The sequence below is a fragment of the Ischnura elegans genome, chromosome 2 (assembly GCF_921293095.1).
Source record: "Ischnura elegans chromosome 2, ioIscEleg1.1, whole genome shotgun sequence".
NCBI lineage: Eukaryota > Metazoa > Arthropoda > Insecta > Odonata > Coenagrionidae > Ischnura > Ischnura elegans.
The window spans coordinates 89,646,362-89,667,569 of NC_060247.1; the positions used below are offsets into that span (position 1 = coordinate 89,646,362).

Sequence of the window (21,208 nt, forward strand, 5' to 3'; positions counted from 1 at the left end):
AACTTCAATGAAGGTTAGGGAAAAACATTGGTCGAAGGTACTGTTGTGTGAGGAAGTGTGAATGGGGATGGGTTCATGAAAGGGGGGAGTTTTGCAGGAGTGCCTGTGGTTATTCATACGGATGATCCATCCGTATGAATAACCACAGGCACTCCTGCAAAACTCCCCCCTTTCATGAACCCATCCCCATTCACACTTCCTCACACAACAGTACCTTCGACCAATGTTTTTCCCTAACCTTCATTGAAGTTTTGCCAGAGAGGGCAACTATCATCGAGGTGAGGACGAGGGAGATGGCCCACATCTGGGTTGAAAAGGCGTTTGAAACGCCCGGGCTAAACATCGCCCACTAAAAAGCCAAAACAAACCCTACCCTCCCTTTTCCCCCCCTCTCCCCTTCCCCTTCTTCCACCCCCACTACCTCACCAAGGAGGGCGACTGGAGGAACTTACCCTGCCTGCAGCAGTTCACCTTCAGCATTGAGGATAGCGGATCAATCCGCTGAAACGTCTGAACGTTTATTTGTGAGTGTCCCTTTTTTTACGTGTGTCTATGTTTTAGTAGTACAATTTTTGTTCGTTCGCCTCGATCGGCCACATATTTATATTATCGCTTAGTGCGCTTTCATCAAGATTTTATATATATATATATATATATATATATATAGTTTGTAGTACTGACATAGTTCAGATATATTATCGCTGAGAGATATTGCACACCAACTAGGCGCTGAGGAAAGTAATGGACTCCCAATCCCCCAAAAACAACGACGACGTCCCCTGAGTTATAGAGAAACTTCAGCGTTTAGGCTTTCGAAGGGACCAGTTGCGGATGGGGGCGCGCATCCCCCCCCCCCCCTACCTACGGGGCTGCCCGCATTGCCTAACATTTCAGAACCACAATTGTAACTTTTTTATATCATAAGATGGCATTGTCTTGTATGTGCGTATTATCAGTTTAAATAAACATTTCTTAAACTTTTCAGGTGATTTAATTATTTGTCATTACTACAAAAGTAAAGAGTTTTTTCTGTATCTGCTAACGGAAAGAACCACCTAAAAATGAAACATCGGCAAGAAATTAAAATGAAGGAATATTTTAGATACGAAGCAGTAGCCGGGTCTTGATGAAATAGTGTAACATCGGTGAAAAAATAAAATAGAGGGCTACAAAACATAGGTTTTATTAGATTAAGTTACTTTCTGTGGGGATGGATTTCAAAGTTCTGTTTTAATTATTCTGTGTTCCGGTGGTGAAAAACACTTGCCCAGGAATAAAAAATACTGCAAATGTTTTTGCAACACAAAGGAATTAAAGGGACAGGGTCTTAAAATGTTGATTTTTTTGTAGGCAACCGCTCCACTATCCCTTTCACCGGGAAAAGTTGGCCATCTAGATTTCCCAGCTTTTTACGGCCAACCTCATTTTTAATCGGAGCTTGACTATAACTTTCGAATTTTGTCTTTGAAGGAATCTTTATTTCTAGCTAAGGATACTTACATTTCCCAATGATCTTGGAAGTACCGACTCTTGATACTTACGTTACCGCTGTAATCTTTATGTGGCGGTGGATTTTATCCATTGACGTGTTGATGTCGCAAATCCGGTGATGTTTTGTGATCTCTTTATGGTCCATTAAAGCGATTCTAGCGTCTTGCCCAGTGGATGCGTCAGAGCGCGGATCCAGTGGCTACAGTTATCAAGAATTCTCATTGATTGATTTTATTTGAAGGGATGGGTATCTATTATACAAAATATACAAAGCTTACACGACTAGATAAATAAGGGGAATATTAGTGTGTCTAAATGAATTGAACAATATAGAGACATAAAAATACTGCTAATATAATGATATCAAACTTAGTAGCGGATACAAAGAAAACCCAAGGGGGGGGGCGCAATAGATATCTTGAGTTACCTTTACTTTTACCGTTATAGAAAATTATCAAGTCACATGCAGAGCTTCAGAAATTTTCATTTAAAGTGATTATACACTTTAACTAGACAATGCCATCTTATTAAATAAAAAAGTTACAATTGTGGTTCTGCAATGTTTGGCAATATGAGTGGCCCCGCAAGGGGGGTCGCGCGCCAGTGGCGCAGCGAGGGGGGAGGGTTTGGGGGATAAAACCTTCCCCAGAGCTCATAGAATTTTTTACGTTTAATCCATTTTACTTAATTTGATTGATATTACGAATAGAATAGTGTAATTATTAATAAAATATCCCTCAGAAAGCCTTAAAACTCACAATTTTGAACCAATTATCTTAAAATTCCGCAATTTATTAATCTCACACCTGCCGCTTATCCTGATGGGTATTCCATACCCTCACACACCCCGGTATTAGCTGCGCCTAAACCCCCCCAACCTTAATTTCTAGCTGCGCCCCTGGCGCGTGCCCCCTGCGCCCCTCATTTGTATCCGCCACTGATCAAACTTTCAATTTGGTATTTTAATATTTATAGTACAATTAGCATTTCATTTTAGGGGACAAAGATGTGTGCTTAAAATGTCTATTTTATATGTAAGGTTATTAAAATCCTTCCTTCTGTCATTGGGTGAGAAGTAACTTTAACTATACTCCCGGTTTGTTGGTCTACTGTTCCTCTCTGTATATTTCAGAATTCTTTACTTATCATTGCCGAGAAACTGTCTTTCATCGAACTTCTTATACAAATCATGCCATGCCTATTTAATGCTTCCGTCTTCGAACGGCTTCGCTTTATTTTTGTGCGTGCACCATAAATATTCAATTGCTTCAGGGAAAATTCCGCAATTTATTAATCTCACACCTGCCGCTTATTCTGGTGGATATTCCACACCGGGGTGTGGAATATCCACTAGATAGGGTGATATATCCATAGATAAGGTGATAGATATTATTACCACGCTGTATTTTTTTGCATGCACCATGAATAATCAATTCTTTCAGGGATAGACAGTGCGATAGCTACTGTTGACGGTGTTTCCTGCATTCGTAGGGTCAAGCATAGTAATCAGTCAGGTCCAAGATATCACCACTTACGATAACCCCGAAACATACGTCATAGCTCATAGTTGAAAAATACTTCTATCTACTATTAACTATATGCTACTTGTATATACAATCTGTCATGTTGCCCGGGCATCAGAAGAGGACTTGCGGTTTTCCTCGACTCCGCCTTTGAAGGGTCCCGCACGAAATCCCAACAACAGTCACAGCGTTGTTAAATGAAGGAGAGAGGCGATTTACCACTTATTGCTGTTGAAGCTTTGCTTTCTCAACGCGGGTTTTTTTTTATAAAATACGGAAAAAACGAGTTCAACCAAAATAATTATGCGAATTATCGCATGGCGCGCCTTCTCGTTCATTCTATTATTATTTTCCTTGTTTATATCAGTGCTCATTTCCATATCGGTGATGGGCTGCATATTGCGGAGCTAATTTAATTTCTTTCTTTTATCTACTGAATGAAAAAAATTGCACTTTGGATGTGAACGAACTTTTATAAGTGCAATAGTTATTAGAAACAGTAGACCCTCGACTTTGGCCGCGTATAAGTGTGGATATGTGTGGTTTTGTATTTTGTCTATGACTTATTTTATCATCTGTTAGCGTGAACAGAATGCATACCAGTAATTATTACAATGAGCACAGTTTTGACAATGGAGCGCCTTTTTAAATCTCCACATTTCCGGTTCGGAACCTATGCCTTTCTTTGCCGATGTATTTCATATTTATAATGTCGTTTTCAATAATTCGTGGACACCCACCTGCCCTGTTTTATTTATGAGGCAAGGATGGTGAAAACTTGGAAGGTTGGCAAATGAGGCAACACGTCTCTCTTGCCTTCTCGACACCAAGAACAGGGTTATTACTATTTTGCCCTATCCGAAAAACCCACATGGGTTTTTTTAAACCCACCTAAAAAACAATAAAACCCCCTAATCACAATTTATTATATAAATGATACAAGGAATCAATTAAAATGGAGGAGTGAATGAAACTGGGTTATGTAAAAATTATTTGGATTTAATGAAGCTTCAACAATCTCTTTAAAATACGCAGTTAATACAAAATGTCCTTGCTCACGACGTGTGCCAACAAGGCATCGCCTTTAAGGATCACTCCTTCGCTTTTTAACCGTAATGTCTTGCTATCCATACATTGGTTCGCAAAGTATATCGGTGTGTATGTATATACATCGCTATTCAAGATTGCTATCAACGAGCGAGTTTCCTGTTGGAAGCACTGGCGCTAACTCCTTTCAGTTCAAAATCCATCTTTCTCCACTGTCCTGGACAGGGGCGCAGCTAGGAATTATGGCTAGGGGGGGTTTAGGCGCACCAAACACTGGGGGGTCTGAGGGTGTGGAATACCCGTCAGGGTAAGCAGGAGGTGTGGGGGCCCTCGCCTAGAAAATTTTTCAAATAAATGGCTCAAAACGGTGAGTTTTACGGCTTTCTGAGGGATATTTTATCGATCCTTACACTATTCTATAAGCAGTATTAATCCAATTAAGTGAAGTGGATTAAACTTAAACATTTCTCTGAGCTCTGGGGGGGTTTTATCCCCCAAAGCCCCCATTCCCCCATTGCTGCGCCATTGGTCCTGGAAGTATACAACTTCACCAGCGTATTTTGAATATTTTCACTGCAATTTTAGAATATAAATTAGTTTTGTCGGTAATGCAGCCTTTTGATCAAATTTGCGTTTACAAACACGCAGTGCAACTAATTTTTAGTATTTAGTTTTTTTATTTGTAGGAATACGTATTTGGTAAGTATACTTGCACCTCTTCATTTTAAAACGCTGGCATAAGTTTTTCTACTACAAAACAAAAAATATTATTGAAAAACCAGTGGTTAGGGTTTTTTTTAAACAGCCCTGACCAAGAACCGATGAGGACTGACGCGAATGCAACCGGGCTAGCAAAACAGGAGTTGAATTTCAGGGGCGAAAGCCCAATCGGATGGAATGCACTGAGGAAGTCCACGCTCATGTTTGATCTTCGAAGTGTTTTCTTTCGGGCACTGCGGCGAGGTTTTCCGAGGGTGGACCCAAAAATAACCGGACGGAAATCGCTTGGCGCGTCAATCTTATAGTTATGGATTCTCCCGCTAGAGGGTTTTAATGGTTTTAATTCACCATTTCTGAGTCAGTATGCGAAAAGGCGTCGATGAAAGAGGTTGTAGCTAGTGACACTTGTGACAGTGTTCGTTCGATAAGTTTTTTTGAAATCTTCGTTTTTGGAAATGGTCGATGTTCGAGAGCAGCGTGCAGCGTTAAAATTTTGTTTTCTACTCGGTAAAAGTGCGTCGGAAGCGGTTGATATGTTGTCTACAGCTTACAAAGAACACGCCTTGAAAAGAACTCAGGTGTACGAGTGGTATTCCCGATTCAAACGCGGCAACATGTCGATCGAAGACTTTCAACGCCCGGGCCGGCCTTCGACGTCCAGAACTGTTGAAAACATTGAAAAAATTCGTGCCCTTGTGCATGAGGATAGGAGTCGCACTATTGATGACCTCGCTGAACTATCTGGTCTTTCGTGGAGTTCTGTGCAGCGCATTTTAACTGTAGAAGTGCGAATGTGACGAATCGCGGCGGAATTCATCCCCCGCTTGTTGACTCCTGATCAAACCACTTTAGGCAAAAAACTGTATGGCACCCCTTCCTCGAACACCCTACTCACCAGATCGCACCTTTATTTCATTTCGTTCTCCCGAATGGAAGGGGTGATGAAAGGGAAACGTTTTGATGGCATTCTGGGGGTGAAAATATAAGGCGCCGCTGCAAGGCAACTGAAAGGACGAGTGCCAAAGGTGTTTCTCACTGTGGAAAAACTTTTGAACCAATGTTTCAGTGTTAATGTTACTTCGAAGTTGATTAACGTTTGTGACACGCAAAAATAAATTCTGGATTTTTTTTTTTAATTCGTCTGGTTACTTTTGGGTCCCCCTCGTGTAAGCCAGGGTGTATATCACTGTGATAATGTATTTTATTATCTCTCATGTAATTTACAAACTTCAAAATGGTAGGTGAAAGGGTCTCATAAGCAGGCCCGTGCTGGGCCGCCGGAACACCATCGCGGCAGTGGCGGATACAGATGCATGCCCCCCCTCTTGCTTGGCCCCCCGAATTGCCAAACATAGCAGAACCACAATTATAACTTTTTTATAGTATAAGATGGCTTGTCTTGTAATAAATTTAACTAAAATCTTCTTAAACTCTGCATGTGACTTGATTATTTTTTACCTTTTACGCCATCCCCTCGAGTTTTTTTCTGTATCCGCTACTGTATCCCGGTGCGCCCTCCAGCCTGGAAATCTTTGGCGCCCCCCGGTAGTCCTCCCCCTGCATAGTGCTTGCGCCCTCTGGCCATGGCCGTCCACCGCCCTAAGAAGGGATCCGGCTCGGGCCTGCTCATAAGTGGAATAGCCTAGGGCCTCTTTTCATCTAAATCGGGCCCTGATGTTGAGGCGCGCATTCCGTGCTCGCGATGCTTTCCAAAACCGAATGATTTTATTTCTTTTTGTCATCAATCTTTGTGCCGTGGTACTCACACGGTTTGCGTGACGTAATTATATGGTTTTGTGACGTGGGTAACTTTTCAATATTTATTGAGTTTCTAAAATGAAATAACCATTTCGCTACTAACGGCGAAAATATGCGGCAGGACGTTTCTTGACCCGGGAGACGAAAGCCGCAAATTTTCGTCTGAGATTTTCCTACGCAGGCGATCCGAATGCCGAAAATTTACGTTTCTTTGCTCTCCCCCTTTTGCGATAGTCGCGGGTTCGCGAAGTCTTAGCTTCGGGACGCAACAAAGCGGGAATAGGTACCCGGACCCTTCGTCTTATATTACCCGTCTTTGTGGTAAGGGACCGCGGTCATTCTTGAGCAGCGTTTGCAATTTTTGAACGAAATTCTACGATAAATATTAACTTATATCTCGATCTCAGTATAAACATCAACATGGAAATTGTTGCTACATTAAATGCGTCAATATTGAAGGTAGAGCTTCGTTCAAGATTTGACAATTCCCGTAATAAATCGAGGAATTCAATTCGAAGTTTGCAATTTACGAGCAAGCAACAATTGTCCATATGTAATTCATATGAACAATGCATGACTGACCGCGAACCAATGCCGCTGGTGGGGTTATAAACCCCGAAAGGATGGAGCCCAACTACCCTCGGAGTCCCAGATAATGCGGAGTCCCGCTTGGAAGGGTCGAAAAAGGTTGGTGCTGAGCGTGCTGAGAGTGTGTGATTATCCACGACACCCTTCTTAACGAATGTCCTGCAAAAATGCTCCGCGCTGAGGAGACGGAAGAGTCTCTTGGGGCTCATTCCAGCAGTGATGCTAAGGCGAGAACTCCACAGTGCCGAAAGGGATAATTGATCAATTATTTTTTTGAGCATTGAACTGGACATCGAAATACCCGCAGGCGGCTCGCGAGTCATAGGTTGCCGACCCCGGCCCGAAAGCATCGTAAATTACTGTAAACGGGAAAAATATTTAGGATGCATTTAAATATTTTCGCATATTTAATGTGACGTATTTTTAAAATCCCCCCAAAATATTTCATTCCTCCCACTAGCGGTGGATTCAGGGGGTAACCTTCCAGCAATAGTGGGGTCCGATCGAAATTACAAATCTACCCACTAGTGAAAATTGGATACCCGACGGGAGGCCATATGGATCTATCTCTGTTCTGTGGATTATGTGGATCCGCCTCTGGATAATAACATACTAAAAGCGTGTAAAATAGGCCTTCAGTTTAGAGGTCATTTGTATTTCAATTCGTAAAATATAACTAAATACTTTTGTACGAAGTGGCAACCTCCAAAAAATTTTGTTCTTTCTAGTGTGTTTTTCGAAACAATGGGGGAGGCCAAGGGCGGATTCAAGATTGTTTATGAGAGGGGCACCGGGGTCTGACCGTCTAATCTCATATTTGAGATTAAAAACAACATACAATAATTACTGTACGAAATATTGTCTTTGTTTTAATGTAAAAGATATTTATATGAAATTAAATGAGTGAGGTTCCGAAATACAAAAAAAATGAACTTAATTATAGTCGTATTAAAAATCATGTCTATTTTTTAAGCGTCTAGGTGGGGGAGGGAGCACGTGCATCCGAGCCTCCCCCCTAAATCCGCCTAAGGGGGAGGCTATACCCCCCCATAGATCAGCTACTGCCTCCAACGCAATTTACCATTAAATCGACTTTTCTTAGGCAGCTCTGTTTGCGTTGTTCTACATTTGCGATCTTGTACACGATCAAAGTGAATTTGATAAAAAAATATGAGGTCAGCGTTGCGCATCCGTGCTCACGGGGGCATTCGATGTTCCTGCCGCGGTGACACCTCGTGCCAGGCGGAGGGCTTGCGGATCGATTTAGAATGCGTAAAGACAGTGAGAGTCCATCGAATGTTCACTCTAGCGTATCGCCGCGAGTAAAAAACAATATTTTGCTTCTCATTGTTCGGAGGTCGTAATATATTTTATCGGAAACCACTACTGATTGAAGTTTTTTATCCAATGGCGGGGACTTGCTTTTCGGAAAGGCATCGTAAGCTCTTAGGGAATTATTTTTCAAAATGTTGTTCGCATCATACATGCCGTCAGTTGTAAGCTGCCATGGGAAATACAGAGAGCAATGTTACGAGTGGGGTGAAGAAGCAGGCTGGAGCGTCAACCCAAGCCATTTACAAATTGGTGGATCTTAAAGGTTGTATCATGCTGTGATTATTATTATTATTATTATGAATATCCAGCGATATTCCTAATTAAAATCACAGTTTCAATTTAATGTTTAATCAATAACAGTTCATTGCTTTTTATGGATATTGTCATTAAAATTTAAAATACAAAATGGCAAAAATTTTGTCCAATCTCCGTGATAAAACGGGCAATATATACATATCGTAAAATGAGAGTGGAAATAAACCCTTGTGTGCTCTTATACTTGAAAGTTACTCGGGTCAAGTTATTACCCCTAGATGTAGACAACACTCTTTGCTAAATCCACTTTTTCAATGCGTGGTGGCGCCTACTCCATGGGGCCTGAGGGGGCCCGAGCCCCCTCAAAAATTCGTTATGGGGGGAGAAAAAGATGTGTCAGGCTTGCTGATTTTCCCCAAAATGTCGAGTTATCAAGAGTCGAGTTTTCAGGGTTCTAATGTTGATCTTATGACTCTTCTAAAATGCTAAAAAAAAAACTTTAAAACTCACTATTTATAAAATTTCCCGGGGCAAGACCCCCATAAGCCCCCCCTAATTTTTTTTTAAATCGGCAGCCCTGGGTGTGCTCGTTCATGATTCAACTTGAGGGATTATTTGGATAAATGGGTATAGAGCTCGCCCAAGACCAAGCCAGGTGTTGTGAATATTACACATTCAGGGTCAGAAGGCCAGTTCCTATCACTGAACCACCTTGCACTGTCAGAATATTTTGCTTGAGGATGCGCAAAGGCTACATCCAGATTTGATCTTGGACACTTTAATCAGTACCTAGTTCAGATTTCGACCCACTGAGGCACTATGCTTCCTATTAGAAGGATATGAAGCAGTACTGCAGTGGCGGACCCAGGATAGGGACAAGGAAGGGGCTAAGTGAGGGTTAAAATTCCAGTAGTTGTGGGGGTAAAAAAAAAATAACCACTCCATCTAGTGTAAATTGGATACCCAAGGGGGGAGGGCTATAGACCCCTATGCCCCCCATAGATCTGCCACTGCAGTACGGTACAGTTTTACGGGTAAGGTGGATAATTTTCATCAGCAATTTTTAAAATTAATGTTAATATACATGTTGAGTTAAAATAATAAAAACTCCAATTGTGTTATCAATGTATTTATCTATTTTTTATGGTGGTGCTGTTAACTTTTATTTCACTTCTGGCCATTGAGTGACCCCATTTTTTTTCGTGTAATTCAGTTTTTAAGAACTAAATTTCTGCACACGAGAAATCTCTTTTTATCAAAATCAGTTTTAATGTAAGTGTGAATAAAAAAAATAAATCAGATATTTGAATACATACTGATAAAATTTCTGTTTCCAGGTGGAGGTCTTTTGGTGGAGCTGATGAAGAGAGCAACTAAGACTAAGCAGTATGCAGAATTGGATCATGCTATTAAGACGAAGGTGGAGCCATTCCTCTATAACAAAGGGAAAGGCCGTCTTATCCCTATAAGCCAGCTAGTACTGCTGCGTAACAAAGAACGTCCAAGGCACAAATTGGTAATATGTTTATGCCTCTCCTCATTACTACTTATTTTTACATAATTTGTTTTGAAGGACTTATGCTTGTTTAGCATTTAAAATATCTTACCTTACACTCACTTTAAGACTCCAAATTTACCTTTTCAAACCAAAGAATCAAATGTAAGCAGTCACTGTAAGAGTGGGAAATTTACCATCACTGTAGCATTTGGGACTAATTATCAACCTTCCAAGTCTAGAGAGCAAGGCTAGATCCTTTTGAGGCCATCTATGGTTGATCCTTGAACCTTCGATCCCTCCTCTGCAGTGGTGTGTACAGAAAAAACTCAAGAAGGGAGCGCAAGAGATGTCTTGAGCTACCTTTACTGTTATCGTAAGAAACAAATAATCAAGTCCCATGTAAAGTTTAAGATAGTTTTATTTAAACTGGCTATAAACATCTACATGCAAGACGATGCCATCTTATGATTTAAAAAAGTTACAATTGTGGTTCTGCAATGTTTGGTAATGTGGGCGGCCTCGCATGTGGTGGGGAGGTCGTGCACTCGACGTATGTATCCGCCACTGCTCCTCGGCACATGATCCCCACTGTGGTGGGACTGTAAGGGGTGGACACAACTATAAAGAGAGTTTACCTCTTAGAAGATCATTTTACAAAGCTTAATTGTAGCTCTTGTGAAGTTTTGTATGCTGTTGAAGATATGACTGTAAAAATTTCGCTAGCCCTGAAGGATTAATTTCCACCTCTCAAACCAATGATCCTGTATCTTTAGAAGTATTTCATTGACGATTTTCCTGTGTCAAGTGAAATTTTGGAAATGAAGGGTTTTTCGTTGGGTTGTTCATGACTAATTTCCTTCACATATCCACTGACAAAAATATTGGTAAACAACATCTACAAGTTGAGATGATGCATCATCTTATTTTTTACGTCTTTGTAATTTAGTAACTTTATTATGCTTTTGATGGTAAAAACATTATTTTTGCTGCCTATTCATTGAACTTTATTGCCCCTAACCTTGCATTCTGTGAATCTAAAATTTCATTCATTAATATAGAGCATAGCTTTAAAAGCACAATAATTTTCATAAGTGTCGCAATATAACTCATGGATTAGAACAAAGATGTTTGTGGATCTGATTCCTATACTTTGCAAATGAAATTTACGCAGGGTAAATTATTGCCAAATGATCTAGAAGAAAAAATTTCCTTATTTGAGAGTAACATTGAAAAATTGTTAATTACGGGATTGAGATAATAGTAGTAAAATTTTCCTTTTATACTTATAGGTTAATTATTCACTTATATTCCATCTAGCTACCTCCTCTGCGAGCCATGGAGGATCCAAATGATTTTGACATCAATAAAATTCCAGTGGAAAAGGATATAGGTATGTGATTTTTGTTCATAACTGCTTGATGTATTCGCTATTATATTTGGTATATAACTCCACAGGCAGAATTTTACTAAAGCGCAGATTATCAGTAGCTTTTGAAGGGAAGCCCAATGCATAATCAAAAGAGGTAGACAATGCATTGAAATCATACAAAGAAGTTATAAGTAATCTTTCCATAGAGGATGATTGACGGATTCTCAGAAGGAAGGTAAGAGGTGCTGCAAACTGGGAAAAACTATTTGGTGGACTTGTACTGTTGCTGATGATAGGTCACTATTTTCTCATTGTTTCCCCTCTAGTAGAAGTCAGTAAAAGCATAATAATAGTTCAGCTGAAGGCATGGAATGGCTCTTTGGTGATTTGATATTCTAACTAATTATATAAGTAGTGTTTACTGTGGTTAGGTCTCCCAATGTAAAAAAACATAGACAGCAGCAGGGGTCTATATGGCTTACAAAATAGTCTGTGGTTCTATTTAAAATGTTAATTTTCAATTCTGATTTTACCTATTTCAGATCCAAGTAAAAGCAGGGACGTCTGTTGGGATTTGAATGAGAGAGGTGCTGTCGGAGAAACAATCCTCCATCTTTGTCTTCTCAATGCAACGGCTCTCCATGCTGATCTTGCTAAAAGGCTGTTACGTTTCTATCCAAAGTTAATCAATGACATTTACATGTGTGATGAATATTATGGTAAGATATTTTAAATTAATTTGAATCTACTGTTCATTTGAATCAATTGATAATTATCTTATGTTGATGTAATTAATGACATTTTTTCACTCAGAGATTATTAACAATTAATCATATTTTACCGGGAAAATTGGCATGGTCTTTAATACTTATTCCCTCTATTGAAATTATTAATTTTTTAGGGGAGAATGTTCTGCATCTTGCTATTGTCAATGAAGATCCTGCAATGGTGAAGTATCTGCTAAATTGTGGAGCCAATTTCCAGGAACGGTGTTGTGGAACATTTATGACTCCTGAGGATCAAAAGGCTTCCAGAACTGACTCATTGGAACATGAATGGGTGTGTTTGTGCCCAGACACCAATTATGATGGGTAAGTAATTCTTCTCACATTCACCTACTACATCCCACATTTTGAGATGTATTGGGTGAAATAAATTAAGTATGTATGTATGTAGTTGTCCCTATGTTTAAATCTGATGTAGATATGTTTGATGGCATGCTTGTTAGACCCTTGTTTGATGAGAGAAGCTTGTGAGAAGAGAGAAGAATGAGACAAGATAACTGCAGGGTCAGTAAACATGTAGCCATAATGTTCTTTGCATGGAATATTTGTTAATCATAAATTTCTGCATAGGTGCTTGGGTCTCTGGGAATCCTAGCTTTCGTCGCTGACAATAAATATTGAAGTGAAAGTTGATCCTCATACAAATACCTCTGGCGTCATAGTCTTTGAGATATAATTCTCCCGCAAGTCAGCACCCAAGGCATACCTGATCATATAACTTTAAATTTGATAGAGAATTAACCAATTTTGGATATCATTAGAATAGTATTGAAGTATTTGTAAACCGTAAAGCTTAGGTTCTGGGAATACATGGAAAGGAAACAAATGGGGTTTGGAGTGTGCCTGATAGCAGTTAATTCACCTTGAAAAAATGAGGATAACCTAACTCTGCATCCTCTATTATACCACATGAGTCTCCTCCATCCATCGGTAACACTCATTTCCCATCGTGACTCTCAGATTCAATTAATTGGAGGACAACTGCTGCTTTTCATTCCTCACCCTTCCAGTTTTCCTCAGAGTGAGCAAGGAGCTAAATATTGACATGATTCCTCATCCTGTGAATACAGGATTATTTGCCAAGTAAAGAATACTTGGAGCGAATAATGGATGCTTTCCTTGAGTGCACACTCACACATCTCTGTTTACACAAGTCATTGAAGATAGGCTCACAATTATGAAATTAATGAGACTAATTAATAAGAGTAATAATAATAATAATTTTATTCACCTTGAGAAATGGTGGAAACCATATTAGATGTCATCCAATACAAATTACAAACATATAAAAATACATTCTGTGTACAAACACATTTCAAAATCTAATATCGTTAAAATTACATTCAAAGACTCATCTATAGAGTGAAGGGGATATCGCACAAGCCAAACCCTTAATCTCCTTTTAAAGATCGCAACATTTTCAGCTCTAATAAGGGTTGGTAACCTGTTGAATAACCTGATACTGACTTTATGGAAGGAGTAATAATTTAAAGACAACCTGCAATATTCAATGTTCAAATTGTTTCTGTTCCTCGTACTATAGTTGTGAACATTAGATGTGTGCATGTAACTGTCTAGATTGTCTTTGACAAAGCAGAGTGCTCTGAAAACATACAAGCTGTAAACAGACATGATACCCAGCTGTGAAAAAAGTGGCTTACAATGATCACGTGGGTTAGCATTACCAATAATCCTTATTGCTCTTTTTGGGAGCAGTAAAACTTGTTTGACAGAAGAAGCATGCCCCCAAATTTCAATGCCATAGTTTATATGACTCTGAAAGAATGAGAAGTACAGAGACCTTAGATACTCAACAGGAATCAGGGATTTCAGTTTTCTTAATATGTAAACTCACCCTGAGAAATGGTGGAAACCATATTAGATGTTGTCCAATACAAATTACAAACATATAAAACTTAACTTACCTTACTTAACTTTTTACAAATACAATTAATATGGATATCCCATTTTAGCTGTGAGTCATTCTCGAGCCCCAGTAAATGTACTCCATTGGTATTTTTTACATTGAGACTGCACATCAGTTTAAGAGTAAGGCCATTGTTAATAATTGTTGCATAGAAAGTATGTTAGAGTTTGTTATTGACGAAATTTTTGTTTCATTTACTTAGGTACGTGTATTGGGGTGAATATCCTCTGAGTTTTGCCGCTTGCCTTGGCCAGGAGGAGTGCTATCGTCTCATGCTCGCTAGAGGGGCTGACCCAGATGCACAGGACACAAATGGAAATACTGCATTGCACATGCTGGTCATCTATGAAAAAGTGGTATGCAAAAACACATACATAGGTTGTGTTTTAATATCCTTTCAGTGCCTGGACTAATATCGGGGGTGCAACCGGAAATATCATTTGGGGGCCTCTTTTTGCCCTTTTTTTCTTGGAGCGAATTTTAATTCCTGGAAAACTTTCCTGCTCAGTTTCATATTTTTCAGTAATAGTTTTGCGTCATATTTTCAAAATTTCATCATTTTAAACAAAGTTGCCTATTAGTTTTTTCAGTCATTGTGATCATATTTTTATTTAAAAAGATATCAGTTATGATAATAGCTGTTATGAAAACCTCAATATGCAAATTATATGCCTATTTTTCATTGATCTGACATTTTAATATTGTTGCTCCACAAACTCACCATTGTAGGTTTTAGGCGACCCTCAACATGTATGTATTCACCTTTTTCTCTATTTCTGACACAATGGACCCAATGAAGGCATATTTTCTCCTTGATATCATAGATGCTAATGCAATGAAATGCTGATATTAGTAATTAGTCTATAAATCAAGGAAGTCACTTGATTACACTCTTGGCATTTGCTGGAGGTGACCAACACCAGGTTATTTGCATAATTGTGAAGTAAGGACGCGTGGAGATAAACCATGACATCTCTCCCTAGAAAGTTGACTTTATTCCTTAACATACAATGCGACAGATGGAGTGCTTTACTTAAAGTAGTCTTCATACAGCACTCAAGTGGGGACCAGGCAACCTCTGAAAATCTCAGCCACCTCTGAATTTGAACCTGGTTTCGCTGAATATAAAGCCAACACTTGAGCCATCTCTGTGAACCATAGGTGGTGCTGATGTCTAAAGAAACATGAGTATCTGAGAAAATTGTCTTGCCAGTCTCGGTAAATCTAGTTTCTTCCTCTGCTTTTCAACTTATCTGGTATGGTATGTATGGAATCTACTGAAAAACTTATCCTCATTGGGTAATTTGTTGCATATACACAGAAAGAGGAGATAAGGTGTTGCAGGTTGCGTGTGTTCTTCTATGATTATGTCATGGCATACCTTATCAGTCATCTAACAGATAAAAAATTGACATGTATTTGAAAATTTGAAGTTTTAATGCAAGTATTCATCATATCCCTTATCTCCCTACTTAAAAATATGGTCTCAATGACAATTTTTTTGTTATTTGATGCTCAGTATTTGATATTCAGTAATTTGAAGTGACATTTATGTGGGTGATATTAATATACGAGAATAATTATACATATGTAAAATATCAACATGAAGGCAAGTTTTGACTAATATTACAATTTTCTCCTGGAAAAAAGTGGCAAAAGAAGGTGCTCTTGGGTTCACCTGGACTGGTTGGTTGACAAAATGAGAGTCTACTTAGGGATAATAATTTTACGTATACAGCAGACTCCGGATTATCTGGCTGCGATTTATCTGTGTTTCGGATTATCCTTGCATGATTTTCACTCTTGTTCAATATTTTCCGTAATCTTTACAAAAAAATAAAATCGGACGCAAAATCACCAGAATTACTGCGTTAATGCTATGATACATCAGGCTTATTATTTCTGTCAGAATCCCCTTTGTAAAATGGAAGCAATCACGTGCTAGCTGCATTCATGGGACCACCGTGTTCCTGCTTTCCAAGCCTCGCAGTGCACGACCGCACTCCGTGATCACGTATATATGTCCCACAGCAGTTGCAACCCAGGCAACTTTTCCGAGACGGGACTACGTGGTGTGGTGCCTGACAGTGTAGTTTCAGAGGTCGAGCAGTGGTTTTGAAGCATTAGTGCAAACCACCTTTTTGTATCGGTGATCACACAGCCTCATATGAGTGGTTTTCGAAACCAGGCCTAACATGGAGCATTCATAACATGAGTACAACCAATGTTATTGCCACTAAAAAGATTGCAAACTGCCAAAGAAATCTCTCAATGAATCCGGAAAACACTCTAAATAACAGATAAATAATAATATATCGTTTTTTTTACGTAAATTATGAACATTACAAGACATTAAAGCAAAAGTTTGGGTTATCTGTGTTTTCCGATTATTTGTGCTGTCTCTCTCCATCATTAGCCCGGGTAATCGGGAGTATGCTTTATATATTGTGCATGGAGGATGTGTTATCACATCATTATTGTTAATCATCTTATGTGTTAGATTATTTATCTGTATATTTTTTCATCGTATAGTGGAGCCTGTGATTTAATTTTTGTTTATTGTAAATTCTTTTATGATGATATAAGTACATGTTAATTGTTTAACTTATGAGTTATGTATATTTTGCACAGAAATCATTTTTCTGTGAAGTTCCCTTGCAAAGGTTCTTAATTTTTTTCAATAGAATACATTTGATATGGCATATGAAATTGGAGCCTCCCTTGGAATTCGGAATGTTCTTGGCTTAACACCTCTTACCTTGGCAGCAAAATTGGCAAGAATTGAAATATTTTTCCACATTCTAAACATTGAGAGAGAAATATATTGGCAAATTGGTGAGTAAAGATGCAAATTAAGAAAATAATGCAACTGCTATGTAGCATGCTCATTAAGTTTTGAGCTGTTGTCAATATTGAATATTTCTTTTGATAAATTTACCATTCTTTCTTTTAAGGAAGTATAACATGTGCAGCATATCCACTTTCACAAATTGATACTATTGACATAGAAACAGGAAGAATCAACAAGAACTCTGCCCTGAATTTAGTTGTTTTTGGGGTAAGCATTATCTAGTTGTTTATTTTCCTCATATGTACTGTTGAAATATTCTCTACATTCCTCTGTGTGTATTAGTTAATCGAATGCATGCATCTTTGCAGATTATCATAAATTTTCTCAAATATTTTTATCAATTTTACTGGAATCACTTTATTTTTTCCTTGCCAAACTGAATAGTGATTTTATTTTAGGACAAAGATGAACATCTGGAGTTAATGGATGGTGTCTTGGTTGATTTGCTGAATGCCAAGTGGAATGCTTTTGTTAAATCAAGGTAAACTCCTCTATAAGTTGATGAATTATTAGCATCCTCATATAATTCAATCATTTTACTTATGAAGAGAAATTTGGCCTCAGCCTAATAGCCTAATCTTTATATAAATTATTTCATTCATCATGTCCGAGGAAAATCATGATTACAATGCTGGAATTGTTGGAACAATTCAGGGCCAATTAAAGTTGATTCATAACTAATGAATTAAAATGATTTATAGTTAATTTAAGTGTAATTTTTATTCATAAATCACAAATGCAAAAGCATGATGGTTCATAAAATTTCAGCCTTAATGAAGGTGTTGAATTCATGGGTTGGAAACGTGTCTTCGTGTAAAAAATGGTCTAAAATATTGCTGAATTTTGATTAATGATGAGTGGGTTTTATCATGCAGTAGAACTATTCAGTACAGCAGACTCCGGATTATCCGGCTGCGGTTTATCCGGGTTTCGGATTATCCGTGCATGATTTTCGCTCTCGCTCAATATTTTCCGCCATCTTTACAAAAAAATAAAATCGGACGCTAAATCATCGGAATTACTGCATTAATGCTAGGATACACCGGGCTTATTATTTCTGTTAGAATCCCCTTCGTAAAACGGAAGCGATCGCATGATAGCTGTATTCACGGAAGCACCGTGTCCCTGTTTTCCAAGCCTCGCAGCGCGCAACCGCATGCCTGCAAACCAGTTTGAAGGGAAAAGAGATTCAAATCACCTTCATCAATTTCCTGTTTGCTATGAAACAGTGGTAATCAGTAGCATATCAGAGCCAAATGAAATTTCAAGGGTTCAGACCAGATTCAAATTAGACTAAAAATTGTTGGAAATCAGTTTTTCTTTCCTAGGCATTTGGAAGGATTGTCAAAGAGTATTATAATACCGTATTTACTTGTGTAAGCTACACCCTCGTGTATCCCACGCACCCATGGGCGTACCCAGCGAGGGGCAGGAGGGGGAAGCTGCCCCCCCTAGAAGCAAAAATTGCAAATGTCTTTAAGGACAATAATATTTTTTCAAGCAAATAATTTTAAAAACTAATAAAGAGCTGTTACGGTTTCCTTAAAATTTTGACTTCATTCACCGTTTCCATGCTTAAATCTTGCGCACAACTTGAACAACCATTGCTTGCCCCCCCCCCCCCCCCCAGTTTTGATCCTTGGTAATCATCGAAATATTATTACTTCCTGGAGTACATATTTCACGCTTTTAGATTTTTAAATAACGATATCCATTTTTCACGATTAAATGAAAAATGAAAATTTTCAAGCGAAAACGCGATGACTAAGTAGGTATTGATGCTGGGAAAAGCCCGTGTGAAGTCTGGCTGCTGCTGTGTGAGGCTACCTGGGTGCGAGGCTATGAACGCCACTACAATGCAGGCTGCTTGCTGCCGAGAATGGCAGTAGCGTAGAGTACCCTGCTAGCAGCTAGCGCTTGGCTCAAATAAGGATCATTAATACCCTATCAAACGAAGGAAACTTTCTGACCATAGGCAGTTTTAATAGGTGATTATTAAGAGATGTCTCCCTGAAGTCTGTGCCTCATGCATGCATTGGTAATCTCAGGCGATGTAAAACTCCTATCTACTCGTATAGAATCTAGGTCCCTGTGACTACACGTGGAGTGGCATCGCATGGGTGCCAATCTGGCCTTTTTCAAATATGGTTAAAATTGACCATTAACATTCGTCTAAACTGGGATTACTAAAACCAAATAATTTGTATATTATGAATACACTAATGGTGGGTAACGAATCGCAATCAATGCTTTTCGTTTTCTTCGATGAAGGAAACTACCCTACTATGAGGATTCGTGTAAATTGAGCACCCCACTTTTTTCACCGGCATTGCTGGAAAACTGGTGCGAGGCTTCTACGAGTAAATACGGTATATATGGTGATGCTGATAGTTTTCTTGGGTGTTTTTGATGAATGATGTGAAACTAGGAATGGAAATTAATGTAGAATTTTGTAGGTCATAAATTTACCCTTCTTTGATAGTGTCATTTTTTTATTTCAGATTCTACCAGAAATTCTTTCTTTTCCTGCTATACTTCCTTGTGTCCTTGGTGTGCTTCACAAATCGCCCTGGACCAGCGATTATTGATGCCCAAAAGGCAACTCCATCATCCAAAGCTGATGTTTCCATCACTGCTATGCCCACAGATGTGTTTGTGGCATCATCTCCATCTGCATCCGACAGTCTCGATAATTCTACTGAGTCAGATGTGCTCTTAATCTTGCCAATGGCCTCAGAAAAACATTCAGAAGCTATGGGCACAAGTGGCAGTGAAGTCCTACAGCATCTGAGTGCACCATCACCAGCTGCTGATGATGGCAATGTAGAAGATAATGCAAAATTAGCATACAAGCAGTTTGACATCAAAGATGTTGAAGAAATACGAGGAATTGCCGTGGGGAATGTCAAGAATGTGGATGTGATGAGGAAGAGGAGAAATGCCATCATCAGCATTGAAAGGTTGAAGAGTGATAGTTATCCCCTGTTAAGGTCCTCTAAGCTTGTCAATACCTTAGTAGGTCATGGAAGAGAAAATTATACTGTTGGAGATGTTAATGCTGTTTTGAAATCACTTTTCTTGCTTGTTAATTCTTCAAAAACTCAAAATACTCAGATGCTGAGGAGGGGAATTGTTGAAGAAAACGATAGTGACACTATTGTTTCTCCTTTAAAAGCTCACCCAGAAACTAAAACTTCTACAGAAACAAATATGATAGGAAGTGGGGAAAATACGGATACTTTTCATAGAAGAACTGTGGAATCATCACCATCAAACATTCATGTGGAAAGTGAAGGGGGGTATAATTTTACAAATGATTTTGAAATATTTGTTCCTTTGGAAATCTCATCTAAGATAGACAATTTTTCTATTGAAGAATTATTTCATTATGCTATTGATGCTTTGAAAAGAGAAAATCAGGCTGAGAAGCTGGTGAATGAAATCAATGAAGTGGCATCTATTTTAAGCGAGTCAAGTTCTTCAACTACAATTGCACCAGAAGAATCAACTAAAGTTACATTAGCAAGTGAAAATTCGGATTCGTCTGAGCTTAATACAACTTCTAAAGAAAGAAAAACTCCTGATGATGATTGGTGGGGAGCTGATGAAGTTGGTGAATGTCGTCTGTTAAAGGTCAACTCCCTGAAGTCACAAACACGCCTAGTCGCCGAAGCTGTGATGGAACTTGGAGCTGTGTTCTACATACTTGAAGCATTGAGAGAAGCTCACTTTCTGGGATTGAGTATGTTCATTGAAAACTTGGTATGTATGGCCAGTCAATAGCCTTGTTTTATTTAAAACTAATCTTCATTGATTTATATTTTGCTAGTGATTGTTTCTATTGAGAGACTTGATAAATGTGATAATCTTTGCTATAGGTGGTTGATAGTAACTCTGTTGTCAAACTCTTGAGCCCACTTTGAAAGCAAAGGGCCCAGAGTGAAAGGAAAGAGGGGTAGCTTCTATTGTGATGGTAGACATCCATTCAGTTGAATTAGGAAAGGGAAAGTGTACTAATATGGCTTGCTGTTGAAAGAAAGTTGAATTAAATTTTGTGTGTA

General features: G+C 38.8%; 1 protein-coding gene across 3 annotated transcripts in view; it reads left to right on the top strand.

Moving 5' to 3' along the window:
* LOC124154144 overlaps positions 1-21,208 on the top strand; it is a 37,115-nt gene that overhangs the window by 8,121 nt on the left and 7,786 nt on the right. For 2 of the 3 annotated variants that reach the window (XM_046527680.1, XM_046527679.1), the window contains exons 2-10: positions 10,055-10,233; positions 11,533-11,605; positions 12,127-12,303; positions 12,486-12,675; positions 14,499-14,652; positions 16,981-17,131; positions 17,251-17,354; positions 17,546-17,628; positions 19,649-20,909. In XM_046527680.1, coding sequence (XP_046383636.1) covers positions 10,078-10,233; positions 11,533-11,605; positions 12,127-12,303; positions 12,486-12,675; positions 14,499-14,652; positions 16,981-17,131; positions 17,251-17,354; positions 17,546-17,628; positions 19,649-20,909 — 2,349 coding nt within the window. In that variant the 5' untranslated portion in view covers positions 10,055-10,077. Of the gene's footprint in view, positions 1-8,050; positions 8,725-10,054; positions 10,234-11,532; positions 11,606-12,126; positions 12,304-12,485; positions 12,676-14,498; positions 14,653-16,980; positions 17,132-17,250; positions 17,355-17,545; positions 17,629-19,648; positions 20,910-21,208 lie in introns of those variants that run through there. The other variant, XM_046527678.1, reaches the window with a different exon arrangement.